Here is an 18496-nt window from a genome sequence, read left to right as displayed (position 1 = left end):
ACACAGCCATAAAATTAGTTGTTGACATAACTGGAACTCTAAGTTTAGTTCTTTAAAATTAAGCTCCGCCTTCACTTTTTTAGGGCACATTCACTTTCCAGATCCACTGTCTATTTGAATTTGTACATTCTCAGTTGTAAAACCTTCAGTTGTGGATTTTACAAGGCAATCCCTTTGACACCTCAATCAAAAATAGAATTCCCTTCAAATCGGCAGCAGTGCATCCTAAAGGGGTATTCTCATCTATCCTAATGGCCCGTGATTTGTATGGGTGTGGTTTCCTACTTTTCACTGTGATTTAGATGAAAACTGCATTCATCTGATGTGCTGGATGGCCGCATGTTCTTGCTTTAATACACACTGGTCCGGGTGTGAATCCGTGAACAGGACCAAATGGAGGTGGGTTGGCTTTTCTCTGTTGTACTGAGCAGCACATTGTGCACCTTGTAGTCCATGATATAGTCGGCGGGAGGTCTGTGGTACATGATGATGCAGCCATTCACCTTTAAAATGGGATGTCCCTTTGAAATGTGCACAGTGGGTCTTTTAAAGCTGATGCAAAGAGTGGAAAGTCCCAGAACAATGCAATATAGCATAGATGGGTCACTATGGATTGTTTCAAACTTGAGCAGGGAATGAGTAACCTGTAAAAAGTGGGAGGTCAAACACCATATGGCTTGTAAAGGGTCCTATGTTTCTCAGTCTTAAAAGAACCTAATTGTTGACCAAAGGTAGGAAGATAAACCAAAAATTAGTGAGCAAACCTCCGTATATATAAAGCAAAGAAAGCAAGTTTTGCATTCTACATTTCAAGTTGCAGTTAGTTGAGTTAAGTTAAACTGTACCTAAACTATTTTTTGACATAAAGACATATCAGAAGTTGTGATCGGTGGAAGTCCGTCCGGATTTCAGGCTTGGAGCAATCAAACGCAGATTTAACAACCGGAAAGAAGGTAAGGCACCTCCCTCTGTCCTCTCAGCTGTTCGGGATGCCGCGACTTCACCATGGCAGTCCCGAACAGTTCCGCTGAGCAAGTCGGTATGTATTTCTCCCATTTTAGATGCCCTAATCAACTTTGATTCCGGCATCTAAAGGGTTAATACCGGGCATCAGCCTGATCGGCGATGTCCGGTATTAGCCGTGGGTCCTGGTTGCTGATAGCAACCGGGACCCTGCAGATACAAAGTGCGCTCAGAAGCTTCACAGATCGGGAGCCGCCCACGGACATAAATATAAGTCCGTGGTCGTTAAGGGGTTAAAGTTCTTTAAGACTGTCTCTCTCTTACATGGCAAAAGTTCTTTAAAAGAGGTACACTTTAAGGTGGTCGTTGTTAAGTTGACTTTGACCTGTGTGAAGAGAACACTGACAAATTTGAGCATTGTACTGTATTGCTGCTCTTACAAGTTGTGAAGAGAATTAAGTCAACTATTCTTAAAGTGTACCTGTCATTAGTAAAAACATTTTATATAATGTAGATAGTAACATTATATGTATATTTGTAATACATAGTTAAATATAGTTTTGTAACTGCAGCTATTAACTGTGTGTGTCTCTGTGAGGAGTCCAAATACAGGAAGTGAGGGTGGACAAGCAGGGCTCTGTGCACCAGGGACAAGCAGGGCTCTGTGCAGTGAGGCTCTATGACATGTTACGGGCTCACACAGCAGGATGATTGACAAGCCAGAAATCTGCACAGAGCCCTGCCTGCCCTACCCTCACTTCTTGTATTTTGTCTCCATTCATAGATACACAGGCAATAGCTGCAGGGACAGAATTTTTTCGCTCCTAAATTTATACACATTTTAACCAATGTATATCACAAATAAACATAAAATGGTATTATCTATTATATAATTATTATTATTTTTTACTAACGACAGGTAAATTTTAACATTAAATCCAGTAACCACTCCATATACATGTATAAATATCATGTGGGTGGAAATGCTCCTTAAAGTTATTTTAACAGTAGGAAGATCTATAGAATGATTAAATATGGTAAGAGCATTAATTTATACGGATGGATTATGAGAAGCAATAAAAAAAGAGATTTAAACCAGAGATTACTGCAAATGAAGCTGTAAGAGGATTTTAAAGATGGAGGTTATATAGATAGAAGATATATCCTACAAACTGAAAATATAACCCAGCTAAGAGAAATAACACCAGACATCATAGGTGAAGGGACAGGGGGCCGGCAAATATTGTCGCTGTGCAAAAGGGCTACTGGATTTGATGCAGCATAGCTCTCTCTTCTAGAGGCAGGGCAGTATGTAATGTGATTTAATACAGTTTAAATACATAATAGAAATTGTCATATATTGTTAGGGGTCTAATTCCAGATCTACAACCCTGCAAGAAATGCCATGATGCAGGGGCAGCAAGAGGAGTCATCTCATAATGTCTGGCAATACAGACTAATATCTCACTTAAGATATATACAATTTTCTTTACACTGATCAACCATAGCAGCATACCATTTACAGGTTAGGAATCACAATGATTATTGATTTACTGGGAAGTCACTTTTTTTGTCTCAACTCCCCCCCCCCCCCCCCCCCCTTTGCTTCCTTGGGTCCTTGTATCTCATATGGGACTCTCTTTCATGGTATCTTCTCCCAATCACCTTCTGTCATCAATGTAAAAATGTGTATATAAATTCTCTGCACAATAGCAGTATGGTCCCAGACAACTGGGAGTGGTGGTATCTCAGTCAAAGTCCTTGTGAGCACAAGGGTCCTGTCTCTATAAAAAGCAATTTAACTTTACAGCAGCAATAAAATACAACACAGTGCTAACCTTAAGTTCTTTGCAGGAATCAAAGTTATCTACGTACAGGTCATTGTTAACAAAGACCACCTTTATTGACTCAATTAAATGTATGGACCTATTTACACAGGCGACTGAACTGCAGATGATGAGCACCTCTCTCTGTGACCGGTGCTTGTTTGCTCATCAATCATGTGGTCCACTAAATTCAACACTGTTGGCTCCACATCACCTGTCGATATGGGGTCAATAGTGATAATTTAGCTTTGACCCCACTGACAATACAAGCATTTGTTCCATTCATCCACTGATCGCTGGCCCTTTCACACAGACCGGTTATTAGGAACAAACATGTTAATAGGCTTTAACTTGCAATGTAGCATGCAACACTTGCGTTCTTCGCATTTTACAGCAGGAGGGTTGTTTTATACATCTAGGCTTATCTTCTTCCTTTAAAGGGGTATTCCAGGCCAAAACTTTTTTCTATATATCAACTGGCTCCAGAAAGTTAAACAGATTTGTAAATGACTTCTATTAAAAAATCTTAATCCTTCCAATAGTTATTAGCTTCTGAAGTTGAGTTGTTGTTTTCTGTCTAACTGCTCTCTGATGACTCACGTCCCGGGAGCTGTGCAGTTCCTATGGGGATATTCTCCCATCATGCACAGCTCCTGGGACGTGACACCATCATTGAGCAGTTAGACAGAAAACTTCAGAAGCTAATAACTATTGGAAGGATTAAGATTTTTTAATAGAAGTAATTTACAAATCTGTTTAACTTTCCGGAGCCAGTTGATATATATATATATATATAAAAAAAAAAAAAAGTTTTTGCCTGGAATACCCCTTTAAGTCCAACAATCTCCTGCACTGTCTCTTCAGTCCACTGGTTGTATCGCTGGTTGAAAATGTATCCCTTTCATTTTTTTCTGAATAGAGACAGATACTGAATGTTCTTTTTTTATTTATGTTTTCTGATTGTAATCTTTTTACTTTTGTGCACTATTATGGGGGCAGTCATCTTGCCTAAGCTGCTTTTAATGGCTTTTAGACATATGCTTTTCAACAAGCCCCTTTGAGATAGGAACAAGAGAAATGAGGGGACCCTATTGACTTTTATAGGAGAGTTTTTTTTGGCATGCTCTGTGACTTGTGTGGAGGAGGATGAACTCTATCACCTATTGTGATAGGCGAATTTTGTGTTTAACCCATACATAGGTGTCACCTTATCATTGTAGTCCTACTTTTAGGGTGCGTTCCCACACGTCGTATACGCAGCCTATTTCACGCGCAAAATTTAGAGGCGGGGCCGTGTGACGGCATGACTGTGATGCGCGGCTCCTCCTCCAAAACTCACTGCACACATAGGGCTGCCGCCGGAAAGCCCTGTGTATATGGTGAGCAAGGAATACGCAGCATATTTTCCGCTGCTGCCATAAATTTTGCGCAGTGTGAAATACGCTGCGTATACGCCTTGTGGGAACGCACCCTTAAAGATAAGGAGACTAATAAAAAGTTTTCCATACTGAACAGGAATCATCAGAGTATTATTAGGCTTAATGGCCAGAAAGATGCCTGCAATATTAACGGAACATTAGAAAATCATCACTATAAATTCTTAAAATATGTTAAACATAAAAATGAGATTTAAACAATAGGTCATTTTCTGATCACATATTCCCATTTTAAAGGGGTCCTCCGCTGGAAATTATTATTTTTTTTTTATTAACTGGTGCCAGAAAGTTATAGATTTGTAAATTACTTCTATTAAAAATCTTAATCCTTCTAGTACTTATCAGCTGCTGTTTGCTCCAGAGGAAGTTCTTTTTTATTTTTGAATTTCCTTTCAGTCTGACCACAGTGCTGTCTGCTGAAATCACCATAGCAAACCTATCCTGCTCTGGACAGTTCCTAAAATGGACAGAGGTGTCAGCAGAGAGCACTGTGGTCAGACAGAAAGGAAATTAAAAAGAAAATAACTTCCTCTGGAGCATATAGCAGCTGATAAGTACTGGAAGGATTAAGATTTTTAAATAGAAGTAATTTACAAATCTGTTTAACTTTCTGGCACCAGTTGATTTAAAAAAAAAAGTTTTCCAGTTGAGTACCCCTTTAAGGCTGGGACAAGCAGACCCCTTTACAAGCCACAGAGCATCTGACCTCTCCCTTTTTACTGGTCAATCTGTGTTTACTTGGAAGCACCTTAAGAAACCAGTTATCTAAATGTCTCTGCTCCATAACCCACGAAGAGTAACTATTTGTGTACAACACTGTGGAATATGTTAATCCTATGGTGAGAAATAAGGAATAAAAAAGAACTTAAAATAGTTAAACTACATTCCAGATTTTATCCTCAGTAGGTGAAAGATGACCAGATCAGCAAATAATCTGTAACATTAACAACATATAAAGACTTGTGGAGACTACAATGAGCATGTGTAGCTATCTATTCTCCCAAAAGATAGATTAATTTAGCATATTATTAAGCACCCTGAATAGAAAACATTCACAATTTTAATATTGTTGGTTTTATACAAGGTTTCTGGATAAATGTATAATGGATATGAAGACCCATATTTATTGTACAGTCACTGGGCAATAGCCAATGTACAGTTCCCTTTTCAAAGAGCATTATATTTTACCAGTTCAAGAATGCAGTAAAGTCTAAGAAACAACAAGGTCCTCAATAGAGATGAGCGAAGTTACAGTGATTCGATTCGTCACGAACTTCTCGGCTTGGCGGTTGCTGACTTTAGTCTGCATAAATGAGTTCAGCTTTCAGGTGCTCCGGTGGGCTGGAGACTCTCTCCTAGGACTGTATCCACCGGAGCATCTGAAAGCTGAACTAATTTATGCCGGCTAAAGTCCGCAACCGCCAAGCCGAGAAGTCACTGAATCGAATGACTGTAACTTCGTTCATCTCTAGTCCTCAATATGGCAGGAGGACTTTCTCTACTGCTTGTAGCTCTATAATTCTTTTCCCATGTAGAAGTTTTGACAATGGTTGCATCGGTTGTGGTTGTTTCTTCCAGGAGGGACTGTCTCTCCTTTTCTCACTCTCTTTGCCTTCCATTCTTCAGTAAAATTTCTTAGGAGCTGATTTTGTTTGACTTCTAATGAAGACAAAAACATATTATTAAATTCTAAACTCTATCTCACAAAACAGATAGCTATAAACCTTAAAGCAAACATTTTGTCTATCTTATGTATTCTTTCATTTTTCCCTACTTACCTGTTGGATTTGTCGTGAAGAAGTTCACCCAGTTGGTGCATTTAGCTCCAACTCTTAAAGTTTATTTGTGAACAAACTTTATCAGGAATTACATTACAGTTCTGTACAGGATTAAAATCCCAGACCACAAGCCCAAGCCCATTGTAGAAAGGGCTACCAGCTCTCAAGTACTGCTCAACATTAACTTCTAGTAACAGTAACTTCACACAGTCTCTCTCCTACTCGCTGTCAGTACTGCTCAACATTAACTTCTAGTAACACTAGTAACAATAACTTCACACAGTCTCTCTCCTACTCGCTGTCAGTACTGCTCAACATTAACTTCTAGTAACACTAGTAACAGTAACTTCACACAGTCTCTCTCCTACTCGCTGTCAGTACTGCTCAACATTAACTTCTAGTAACACTAGTAACAATAACTTCACACAGTCTCTCTCCTACTCGCTGTCAGTACTGCTCAACATTAACTTCTAGTAACACTAGTAACAGTAACTTCACACAGTCTCTCTCCTACTCGCTGTCAGTACTGCTCAACATTAACTTCTAGTAACACTAGTAACAATAACTTCACACAGTCTCTCTCCTACTCGCTGTCAGTACTGCTCAACATTAACTTCTAGTAACACTAGTAACAGTAACTTCACACAGTCTCTCTCCTACTCACTGTCAGTACTGCTCAACATTAACTTCTAGTAACACTAGTAACAGTAACTTCACACAGTCTCTCTCCTACTCGCTGTCAGTACTGCTCAACATTAACTTCTAGTAACACTAGTAACAGTAACTTCACACAGTCTCTCTCCTACTCACTGTCAGTACTGCTCAACATTAACTTCTAGTAACACTAGTAACAATAACTTCACACAGTCTCTCTCCTACTCGCTGTCAGTACTGCTCAACATTAACTTCTAGTAACACTAGTAACAATAACTTCACACAGTCTCTCTCCTACTCGCTGTCAGTACTGCTCAACATTAACTTCTAGTAACACTAGTAACAGTAACTTCACACAGTCTCTCTCCTACTCACTGTCAGTACTGCTCAACATTAACTTCTAGTAACACTAGTAACAGTAACTTCACACAGTCTCTCTCCTACTCGCTGTCAGTACTGCTCAACATTAACTTCTAGTAACACTAGTAACAGTAACTTCACACAGTCTCTCTCCTACTCACTGTCAGTACTGCTCAACATTAACTTCTAGTAACACTAGTAACAGTAACTTCACACAGTCTCTCTCCTACTCGCTGTCAGTACTGCTCAACATTAACTTCTAGTAACACTAGTAACAGTAACTTCACACAGTCTCTCTCCTACTCACTGTCAGTACTGCTCAACATTAACTTCTAGTAACACTAGTAATAGTAATTTCACACAGTCTCTCTCCTACTCGCTGTCAGTACTGCTCAACATTAACTTCTAGTAACACTAGTAATAGTAACTTCACACAGTCTCTCTCCTACTCGCTGTCAGTACTGCTCAACATTAACTTCTAGTAACACTAGTAACAGTAACTTCACACAGTCTCTCTCCTACTCGCTGTCAGTTCACCGGTTTATCCTTAGAGACACTATTCAGATCTTGCGGTGCAGCACATCTCTTGTAGTATAGAGACACTGCTGCTTTCTTAATAAAAACTTGTCACCTGATTTTACCTTATATAACTAGTGGCAGCACATCAAATAGGGTAAAATAAGGTTTCTCACTATGTCCAGATATCCTCCTTCACATCTGCTGTAGTGTCCCTCATCGTAGGCTAATGAGCCTCAAATAGTCATCGGGGCATGCAGCATTGCAAAGTAGTCACGCGCCCTTGGCTGTAATCATGCCTAATCAGGCTTGAATGGCAGCCTGGACACAGCCAACATCACCCTCTGCTTTCTCTGCTCCCCAAAGTCTTGCGCTAGCCTAGAAGTCTCTTGATGTCCAGGGAAGAACATCCATTAAACCACTGACATCCAGAGGCGTAGCTTGTAGTTTTTGGGCCCCGATGCAAAATCTGCAACAGGGCCCCATATGCCACATATAATACTGGTCCCTTATGGGGCAGTTGTGATTTGGGGCCCCCTTAAGCACCAGGGACCCGATGCACTGCTACCTCTATGGCTATGCACCTGTTGACATCAGGGGTGCCCAAGTCTCATTGATGTGTTTGGGGGATGAAAGCTTTCCCATCTGGTCCTATTACAAAGAAAAGCTACTATAGTACAAATTGTAGTAAAAAAGTTAAAGGAGTACTCCGGTGCACATTTTTTTCATTTTATCCCGTCCGGGCTGCAAAATAAAAGAAAACACACTTTATCTTACCTGCCAACGAGCCCCCGGAGCTCCGGTACAGGTGTTCGGTCCCCGGGCTGTATTCTTCTTACTTCCTGTTAGCCCGGCACGTCACACGGAGCTTCAGCCTATCACCAGCCGAGGCGGGACATCGCTGCGGCCAGTGATATGCTGAAGCTCCGTGTGAAGTACCGGGCTAACAGGAAGTAAGAAGAATACAGCCCGGGGACCGAACACCTGTAACGGAGCTCCGGGGGCTCGTTGGCAGGTAAGAGAAAGTGTGTTTTCTTTTATTTTGCAGCCCGGACGGGATCAAATGAAAAAAGTGTGCACCGGAGTACTCCTTTAATGTTGGCTATGACAGAAAGAAAGGTGTCACAACACATAGGACATTGCATGACTCAGACTTCTATAAAAGAGTGTTTTGAGCTAGTTCTGTGACCTTTGCAGGGGGTCACTGGCACTGAGGAGTAAGTGATGGGCCTCCAGCTTTATATTAGAAGTGTTACCGTCAACTGCTTGCGATAATAAGATGACTGCTGAGAGGTGATCTCTACAGAATAGGAAGTGTTAGACTATTTTGTGGCTCAATGACCGGTGTTCCTGATGACAAGGAACATACAAACGATAAATTCTATTTAAAGCCTAACTTCACTTAAAAATCCTCTTTTCCCTATTGTCATAATAATAAAATACATTGCAACAAATGTATCAGCTATGTATATTGTAAATATATCATGAAAGCATCCCAGCTGTAAACAATGACATAGAAGCTACCGTATTTTTCGTCCTATAGGACGCACCGGCGTATAAGACGCACCCAATTTTTAGGGGCAAAATCTAAAAAAATAAAGATTTTGAACCCAATAGTGGTCTTCAACCTGCGGACCTCCAGATGTTGCAAAACTACAACTCCCAGCATGCCCGGACAGCCGTTGGCTGTCTGGGCATGCTGGGAGTTGTAGTTTTGCAACATCTGGAGGTCCGCAGATTGAAGACCACTGCAGGAGGAGGTAATACTCACGTGTCCCCGCCGCTCCGGACCCGTCACCGCTGCCCTGGATGTCGCTCCATCGCTCTCGCCGTGTCCCCGTCGCTCCGGAACAAATCTGCTGCCGGCTGGGTATCCTCGCTCTCCGTCGCCGTCGTTACGCACGCCGACGCACATACGCGACGACGTGATGACAAGGAAGGAGAGCGCCGGCATACAGGGGATCCCTGAACGGAGAAGACACCCAGGAGGCAGGTAAGGTCCCCCCCCGGTGTCCTGTAAGCACTAACCTGGCTATTCAGTCGGGCTGTTCAGGACCGCCGCGGTGAAATCGCGGCGGTCCCGAACAGCCCGACTGAACAGCCGGGTTAGTGTCACTTTCCCTTCAGACGCGGCGGTCAGCTTTGATCGCCGCATCTGAAGGGTTAATACAGGGCATTACCGCGATCGGTGATGTCCTGTATTAGCCGCGGGTCCCGGCCGTTGATGGCCGCAGGGACCGCCGCAATAGGGGTGTATTCACCGTATAAGACGCACCGACTTTTTCCCCCAGTTTTGGGGAAGAAAAAGTGCGTCTTATACGGTGAAAAATACGGTATACACGTGACAGATACAAATGCTGTTGTCACCAGAGGTTTAGGAGATCACTTCTAAGAAGACTACTCACGGAAATTGCAAAAGTAGCAAGGTGGCATTAAAAACACTTTTTTTTTTCTTTCTTTTTCTTTCTTCTACAATTTTTATAGATTTAGAGCTGGCATAGAGCATATAAACATTTGTTCATTTTTTGGCACTATAGGTACAGTCTCGGTGTAACTAATGTGGGTGCCTGAGGACTAGTTTACTCTTTCTTTCATTCCCACTACACTTCCTACTTCTTTTCTCCTAAGGTAAAGCGTTTGGTGCTCATAATGGCACAACATTGCGAGTTAGGGTTTACATAAGAAAATATTTTCTGTCCCTATGTATTATCAATTTATTCAGACATGCATAAAAGGAATTTCATCCCAGTCTCTGATCCTGTCCAGTACCCTTTAAAAACAAGACTGAATAAGCTTCACATTTATAATTGTAGTGGCTGGTATTACTCTATATACATTTTTTGTTTTTTTAAGTCTGCATATGCATAAGTCCTGCTCTTTATTCCATGAAATATGTGATATGGCTGAATCAATTCATGACTATCTTTGCTCCTAAATATCAAGTCACATCTGTGATTACATTTTTCCAACACTCAAGATGTCTTGATGTCTACTTAAATTGTTATTCCAAGACCAAGACCATCTGTCACATTGTGTCATATGCAGTCCCATGAATACAATTAGTTGTGTCAAGGAGTTTGTTTCCTCTAGTTATTAGTCTTTGAACAATCAGTAATGCTGAACATTTTAACAAATAAGGGGTTGTCTGGCGATATAAATATGGTTTAAAAAGGGTCATAATGGCTTTAAATAAAAAAGAAAACTGGTACTCATCGAACCCCCACCACAAGATCTACTTCCTTGGTCTGTCATGACACAATTGAAATACCTTATCACCAATAAATGGCCGCAAAGGTGACCTGCCCCAACCAGTGCTTGGCTAAGCAGGTATTTCTTTGTTTAAGATTTGACCAAAAATGTAAGACCAGTGAGGACTTGTTAAGTATTGGAATAGATTCTGTCAGATAGCTGCTAAGGACATAAAACAAATGGTACCTGTCTCTTAGCTGATGACTGTGTGCAAAGCTATAAAATCATGTTTCCTTTTAAGCTCAAGTGGCATAGAGGCAATGCTGAGCTGCAACATACTGAACTCCTCCATGATTTTATAACTTTACAAACAGCCATCAGCTAAGAGACATGTATCATTTGTTTTATCGTCCCATGTTTTATCAGCTATATGCCCATGTTTACAGCTCTGACCATGATACTGAGTTATCAGATCCCCTTTTAAGTCCCGTACAATTCAAATAACATGTTAAGGGAACCACACAGGGTAGTAGCTTCAGCTCTGTATTTTGGATTTCCCATTTCCAGCATGTGAAAGTTCCTTTTTTTTTATTTTGCACTTAGGCTATTACATGTTTTTTTCACACATAGAATTCTTAGCTCCTGCTAAGCTGAGATTTCTCACTAATCTATTTCATCCTGTATTTATCCCAACCTTAATCACCACCTTCAGTGATTAAATATAATGCTGCCAATATAAGCTACGCAACCCACAGGGGTGTGGATCCAGTTAACATACTGGCTGTGCCTTTTTTGTCTCAATAGTTGCACAATATTATAGCACAACCTTAAAATATCAGAAAATAACATCACAATAATGTTTTTTTTTTTCGAAAGGGATGCCTGTTGCTGGGGCTGTTCACAGCAGGCGTAGGCTGTATGCCAACCTTCTACGTCTAGATACTGCTAAAAAGGTATTTCCACATGTACTCTAGCTTGTTTATAGCAAAGTCATAGGGTTGAATGGATAAACTGTAGTCTTCTTTTGTCTTTTTAACTCTGGTGTATTTTGATTTGCAGGACACAAAAGCGCAGTCAGATGAAGGTTGCATAATATATACATTTACAGGTTTTATATCTGACACCTTTATAAATGTTTTATAGGTGGGTGGGCAGGGTGTCCTCATTTAGATGAATAGGATTATTTTTTTATACCCATTCCACTAGGTTAGGGCACAAGCAGCAGCCTAGTGTCAATTTTATATATTTTTGTTCATCTATCTGAGAATCTATTTGTGCTGTTTTGGAAGGTGTGCTCCACAAACATGAGTACGTGGCTAAGTTCATACTAGTATTTTATCTCTGAACAGACATATTAGAGATGGTTTCTCCTGCACAAAGGATCATACCAAGACACTAGTAAATAGAAGGGCTCCACTACAAGCCCAGCTGGCTCACCATTACGCCAAGGCCGATGCTGCATCGATGCAATGTATGGACATTATGGGACTTCTACTACTCCTCTGAGCAGTCTTTACATCGGACGGGTGAGGGATGCAGATCACCAGTGAAAAATTGCATATAGGCAGAAAAATTAATAACTGATATATTCTGTAAATTATTTAGGATTAATCCTCTTTTTAAAAAGTATGACTGCGGTAATAGGAACTCCATTATGTGTTTAAAGGACTGTGAGATTTTTGGATTCTAGGTTGTGAAAAATCACAATATAATTATTGCTTAAAGAGTAGCTCCCACCATCCTTTTTTTTTTTCTTCTGTCCCTGCCTATTGCCCATCTATCCCTAACCCCTTTACTGCCTTCCCCAGCAGGCGCGACGTCACTTATTCCTGCAGGGGGCCGACTTCCGCCCTTAGTTCACCTATACAATTTACCTCCAGCTGTTTCACCACTACAACTCCCAGCTTGCCCTGACATCTATTGGCTGTTAGGGCATGCTGGGAGTTGTAGTCGGGAAACAACTGGAGGCACACTGGTGAAAACAGTATCTGTGTTATGGCGATGGCCGCAGGGCAGTCCTAGCTGCTTAGCAGCAGCGGCGCATGAAATTCCACCTCACACCAGGACCCGGGGCCAGTGTGCGAGGCCAGGGAGCCTGCACGCACCCTATTTGTTCAAAGCGCTCGCTCCCGCCTGTCTGACAGGCAGGGAGCGAGCGCAGCCTGGCCGGGATCGGTCCGAATTCATCTGTGACATCACAGCAGGCTGCAGCCGTCCACAAGGAGGGAAGTGGCCTAGTGGCCGGATTTCAAAATTGTTTTAATTACAAAAAAACATAAAGTATATTAGAAATATGATGTAGTACATCAGTACTACAACATATAAAAAAAATAAAAAAAAGTTAATGACAGTGCCCATTTAATTTATTGCTACTTTTTTTACAACTGTGTTGCCACCTTAACTACTAAGACATCGTAACACTATAGGGGGAGATTTATCAAAACTTGTCCAGAAGCAACTTTCCCACTGGACAGGTTGTGATAAATCTCCCCCTTTATCTATTACTGGATGTACTGTTTTTTGCAACATTATATCAGAGCTTCTTTTAAGGTTCTTTTACTTGGTAAATTATTGGACTGACCTTGAAGAATTGTAATGTAACAGCACATCTTTTAAAATAATTACTTCCTATATTATTAGCTATAAAGGTGTTTTATTAGTCATTTGTTATTTGTTAATTTGTTCAAAATATTAGTGAAATATTTGTGTACTGACCACAAGAGCCCTGTGGGCTAATAGTCACGTTACATTTTTGCAAAATCATGCAATAAATACCAACTCCTTTTTTACCGTATAACTTCCAGGACTGTGGTTATGTAGTTATTGTAGATCTAGTGAGCTACACCCTACTGCTGTAATTTATATTAGCCTAGTATCCATCTGCAGGCTAAACAGGATGTGTGTCAGTGCTCTACGTTCCACGAGAGTTATGCACCCTGTTCCAAATTATTATGCAAATTCCATTTAAGTGTCAAAGATTAAATATTTTGTTTTTCAGTTTAACTCATGGGTGGCATTGTGTCTCAGGGCTCCTTTGATCACTGAAAACAATCTCAGACACCTGTGATAATTAGATTGCCAGGTGAGCCCAATTTAAGGAAAAACTACTAAAGGTGGGTGTTCCACATTATTAAAGGGGAACTCCGCTCCCCAGCACCTGCAAAATTCCACCTCACACCAGAACATTGAGTTCCTGAACACTGTGTGCGGGCTTCCATGTTCAGGCCCGCCCCCTTGTGACGTCACGGCCAGTCCCATCAATGAAAGTCTATGGGAAGGGGGCGCGACGGCTGTCCCACCCCCTCCAATAGACTTGCATTGAGGGGGCGGGACGTGACATCACATGAAGTAACGAGGGGACGGGCGTGAACACGGAAGCCCGCACACAGCGTTCAGGAATTCAATGTTCCAGATGCTGGGGAGCGGAGTAACGTGCTGGGGAGTGGAGTACCCCTTTAAGCAGAGTACCATTTTCAAGCAATATGAGGAAGAAAAAGGATTTCTCTGCTGCCGAAAAGAGTGAAATAGTTCAATGCCTTGGACGAGATATGAAAACATTAGATATTTCATGAAAACTTAAGCGTGATCATCGCACTATTAAGAGATTTGTGGCTGATTCAGAGCACAGATGGGTTCAAGCATGCCAGATCCATGCATCAGATCAAGAGAGCAGCTGCTAAAATTCCATTAAATAGCAGCAAATAGATATTTGAAGCTGCTGGTGCCTCTGGAGTCCCACAGACATCGAGGTGTACAGTCCTCCAGAGTCTATCAACTGTGCATAACCCTTCTATTCGGCCACCACTAACCAATGCTCACAAGCAGAAACAGGCTGCATTGGGCAGAAAAATACATAAAGACTAATTTTCAAACGTCCTGTTCACTGATGAGTGCCGTGCAACCCTGGATGGTTCACATGGATGGAGTAGTGGAGTAGTTGGACGCACATCCTATTCCAACAAGGCTGCAACGTCAGCAAGGCGGTGGTGGAGTCATGTTTGGGGCCGGAATCATGGGAAGAGAGCTGGTCGACCCCTTTAGGGTCCCCGAAGGTGTAAAGATGACCTCTGCAAAGTATGTGGAGTTTCTGACTGACCACTTTCTTCCCTGGTACAGAAGGAAGAACTATGCTTTCCGTAATAAAATCAACTTCATGCATGACAATGCACCATCTCATGCTGCAAAGATTACCTCTGCATCAATGGCTGCTATGGGGATAAAAGGAGAGAAATTCATGGTGTGGCCTCCATCCTCCCCTGACCGCAATCCTATTGAGAACCTTTGGAGCATCCTCAAGCAAAAGATCTATGAGGGTGGGAGGCAGTTTACGTTCAAACAGCAGCTCTGGGAGGCTATTCTAACTTCTTGCAAACAAATTCAAGCAGAAACTCTCCAAAAACTCACAAGTTCAAAGGATGCAAGACTTGTGAAGCTGCTATCAAATAAGGGTCCTATTTTAAAGTGTAATGTGACCTGTTAAAATGTTTAAAAAGTTAAAATGTTGTTAAAAGTTTGATTGAAATAGCTTTTGATTTCAGTAAATATGCTGCAAACAAAACAAATGACAACTTTCAGTTCTTTACAACCTATAGTGTTTTGAAACTTAATGGGGGAGGATTTATCAAAACCTGTGCCCATAGCTATCAATCAGATCGCTTCTTTCATTTTGCAGTGGCCTTGTTAAAAATGAAAGAAGTGATCTGATTGTTTGCTATGGACAACTTTTCCTCTGGAAAAGGTTTTGATAAGTCTCTCCCACTGTGCTTAATAATTTGGAACAATACATTGTAAGTTTGTTTAAAAAAAATACTGTTATCATTAGGAGGTTTGTTCAATAAAACTTGAATTGTTCTCTTAATAGTTGATATCATGAAAATTATACTGATTGTTATTTACATTAAAGCGTACCCGTCAGATCCAACAAATCCTGACCATGTGCATGTAGCACCTTTATTTTTTTTATTACACTTTTAATGTAGCTCACTAGTCTGAATTCCTCCCAAAGGGAGAGGGCGTGGCCTCACTGTGCAGGTCTCCACCCCCTCCCTCAGTATGCTGTCTGCTCACATCTCCCCTAGCATTAGAAAAACTACAACTCCCAGCTTGTCCTCCCTGACAGTAGCGGGACACAAGCTGACAGTGGGAGGATTTTTCCTCTAGCTGTGAGCCCTGCACTCACAGCTGTCGATCAAGGAAGTGTGTCCATGACATAGGTGATCACGCATGGACACAGCAGGACTAGTATGTGTCCAAGCAGGCAGGGGGGGCAGTTGTTTGACTGGCTTTTTCAGTATGAAATACTGAAAATTTTCTAATGAAAGCAATTGCAAAATCTATTGGTCTTGCATGCTTTACAACATATCAAAAGTTTTTCTATCAGACAGTGCCCATTTAAGTATTTATGTAAATGAGAAAAATATAATTTGCATTATAATTTGGAACAGGGTGTAGAAAGAGCCTATCAAGTTTCTTTGACTATAGGAGGGAGATTTATCAAGGGATTTATAGGGTTTTTTTGCTTACAAAAGTCACAAAAAAGTCGCACGTACACCTAAGCAAATTTTGTTGCGACTTTTGTGGGTAAGCAAAAAATACCAATCAACCCTACCTAAGCAATTTTTTAGCTTTAACTTTGCAGTGGTTGGGAATTTATCAAATGTGAAAGTCGCACGTAAGCAAAAAATAAATAAAAAATAAATCGCAAATCCCCTTCAAAAAGTCGCAAGTGTAAGCTAGGACTTGGATTACAAACTTGCCTTTGACAACAATTTTTAAAAGTTGCACAAAAAGTCGCAACTGTGACTTTTGTGCAACTTTTTGCACAGCTCCGCTGCCCAGCCACTCGCCCGCATCTATCACCCGCTCGCTGGGTATTGCAGAACTACAATTTCTTGCATGCCCTTACAGTGAGGACATGCTGGAAGTTATAGTTACAACAGCTAGCGGGCGAGTGGTAGATACAGGTGGGTGGCCGGGAAGTGGAGCCGGTCAACAGGAATATGAAATTACAGCACTGTAATTTCATATTTTCTGGACAGACCTGTGATTGGTCCAGACCTCCTGGCCAATCACAGCTGCCAGTAGGAAATATGAAGTTACAGTGCTGTAACTTCATTTTCCCCGCTGGGAAGCCTGGGAGAAGAGCACAATTCCACCCACTACCCTGCCTTCCTTGTCACCGCCCCCGCTGCACAACTACAACGCCCGTGCCACAGTAAGGATATGCTGGGAGTTCTAGTCATGTGGCATAGGTGGGCAAAAGATGTGCGGGCGGGTAACAAGCTTTTCACCTGCCCGTGAAGCACGACTACAACTCCCAGCATGCCTTTACAGTAAGGGCATGCTGGGAGTTGTGGTCGTGCGTCGGGGGCGGGTGACAAGCTTATCACCCACTCGCGCATCTCCCGCCTGCACCGCACGGCTACAACTCCCAGCATGCCTATGCTGTGACCCGGCTACCCGTTACCGGACATCCAGACGCAACAGTCTCAGCTCTGTGGTGAGTGCACTTCTTTGCTTGGTTTTTCTTTGGTTGTTGTAATTTACAAATCTGTTTAACTTTCTGGCACCAGTTGATTAAAAAAAAATTTAAAAAATAAAGTTTTCGACCGGAGTACCCCGTTAAACATGTTCAATGTTCAGTACTCTAGACTTGTGCTTTGGCTGGGATGTGCATCTGGAATATGGAGCGTGTGAATGTGTCCTTAAAGGGGAACACGCCCCTTGACATCTTATCCCCCATCCAAAGGATAAGGGATAAAATGTCTGATTGTGAGGTTCTGGCCACTGGGACCCTCCGCGATCACTGTGCACACACCTGGCGTTCTAAACATTATGTTCAGTGCAGCGCCATTTTATGCTAGGGATGTTAGGGCCCACTAGGTACAGGTGGCCTTGCAGCCTTGCACTTCATGATCATAGTTTAATAGATTTGGCTGAGAAGCCTTAAATCACTGTGCATGTTGTAGATGTGTGACCATGTCTGTTTTTTTTCTCTATTTGAATTCCCATTATTTAGTATATTTTCAAGGTGGAGCTTCGTTTTACTTATTGTTGTGTAAAAGGGAAGTAGTTAACACAGACTCTCACATTAAATTAGGATGGATGAAAGGGAGGGAGCAGGAAATTTCTCTCTCCAGATGGAACCCCTAAATAAAACACCATCTGTGACCAGAATATATTAATGACAGCTCTGGCAGGTGTCTATGCTAAACAGTCGCTTACTTCTCACTTTGTACAGATTGTTTCAGGGATACAACAAGATGGGTGTTATTGACAGGACTATACCAAAATCTTTCTGGCCGACCGACAGTGTAACATTTCCTGTGCCGCACCCCAGAATAGTATAAAATGGAACAGTCTGTCATGAGGAGAAAAACACGAGCATGTGGTATAATAAAGAAACATAGCTTTGATCTTCATGGCTTATGCTGCATGGTGACCTATAGCAGATGGGTGCAGAACCGACTAGAGGCTTGATCTCTAGAGTTTCTCCTAAAACTTGTCTTGAAATAGAAAACCATAGTACAGCGGATAAGTCATGTCACATAGTATAATACATATAACTCACTAGAAATTGCCTACATGGCAGAGTATCTGTCACACAGCGGTAGCATATTGACCACCTACACTAGCATCTTGTAATGCACTGTTTCAGTACAGCAGTACCACTTAACAACTTTTCCACATACAGTGGTAGCCATCTGTCATTTCAGCTTTATATATTTATCACAAGAGTAAGGAACCATGTTTTCTGCCAAGGGTCATTTAGATC

The 18496-nt window shown here is 41.6% G+C and overlaps 1 protein-coding gene across 5 annotated transcripts in view; it reads right to left on the bottom strand.

The window, feature by feature from the left end:
• Positions 1-5137: 5137 nt before the first annotated feature.
• The window catches only part of LMAN1L (lectin, mannose binding 1 like), a 94725-nt gene continuing 81366 nt past the window's right edge, over positions 5138-18496 (bottom strand). For 4 of the 5 annotated variants that reach the window (XM_056569295.1, XM_056569296.1, XM_056569293.1 and 1 more), the window contains exons 13-14: positions 8118-8184; positions 5138-5884 (exon numbers count right to left, since the gene is read on the bottom strand). In XM_056569295.1, coding sequence (XP_056425270.1) covers positions 8127-8184 — 58 coding nt within the window. In that variant the 3' untranslated portion in view covers positions 5138-5884; positions 8118-8126. The remainder of the gene's footprint in view (positions 5885-8117; positions 8185-18496) is intronic. The other variant, XM_056569294.1, reaches the window with a different exon arrangement.

This window comes from Hyla sarda, chromosome 4, assembly GCF_029499605.1.
Source record: "Hyla sarda isolate aHylSar1 chromosome 4, aHylSar1.hap1, whole genome shotgun sequence".
In the NCBI taxonomy this organism is placed as follows: domain Eukaryota; kingdom Metazoa; phylum Chordata; class Amphibia; order Anura; family Hylidae; genus Hyla; species Hyla sarda.
Note: the sequence above shows the minus strand (reverse complement) of the source record. Positions and strands in the feature narration are given on the sequence as shown.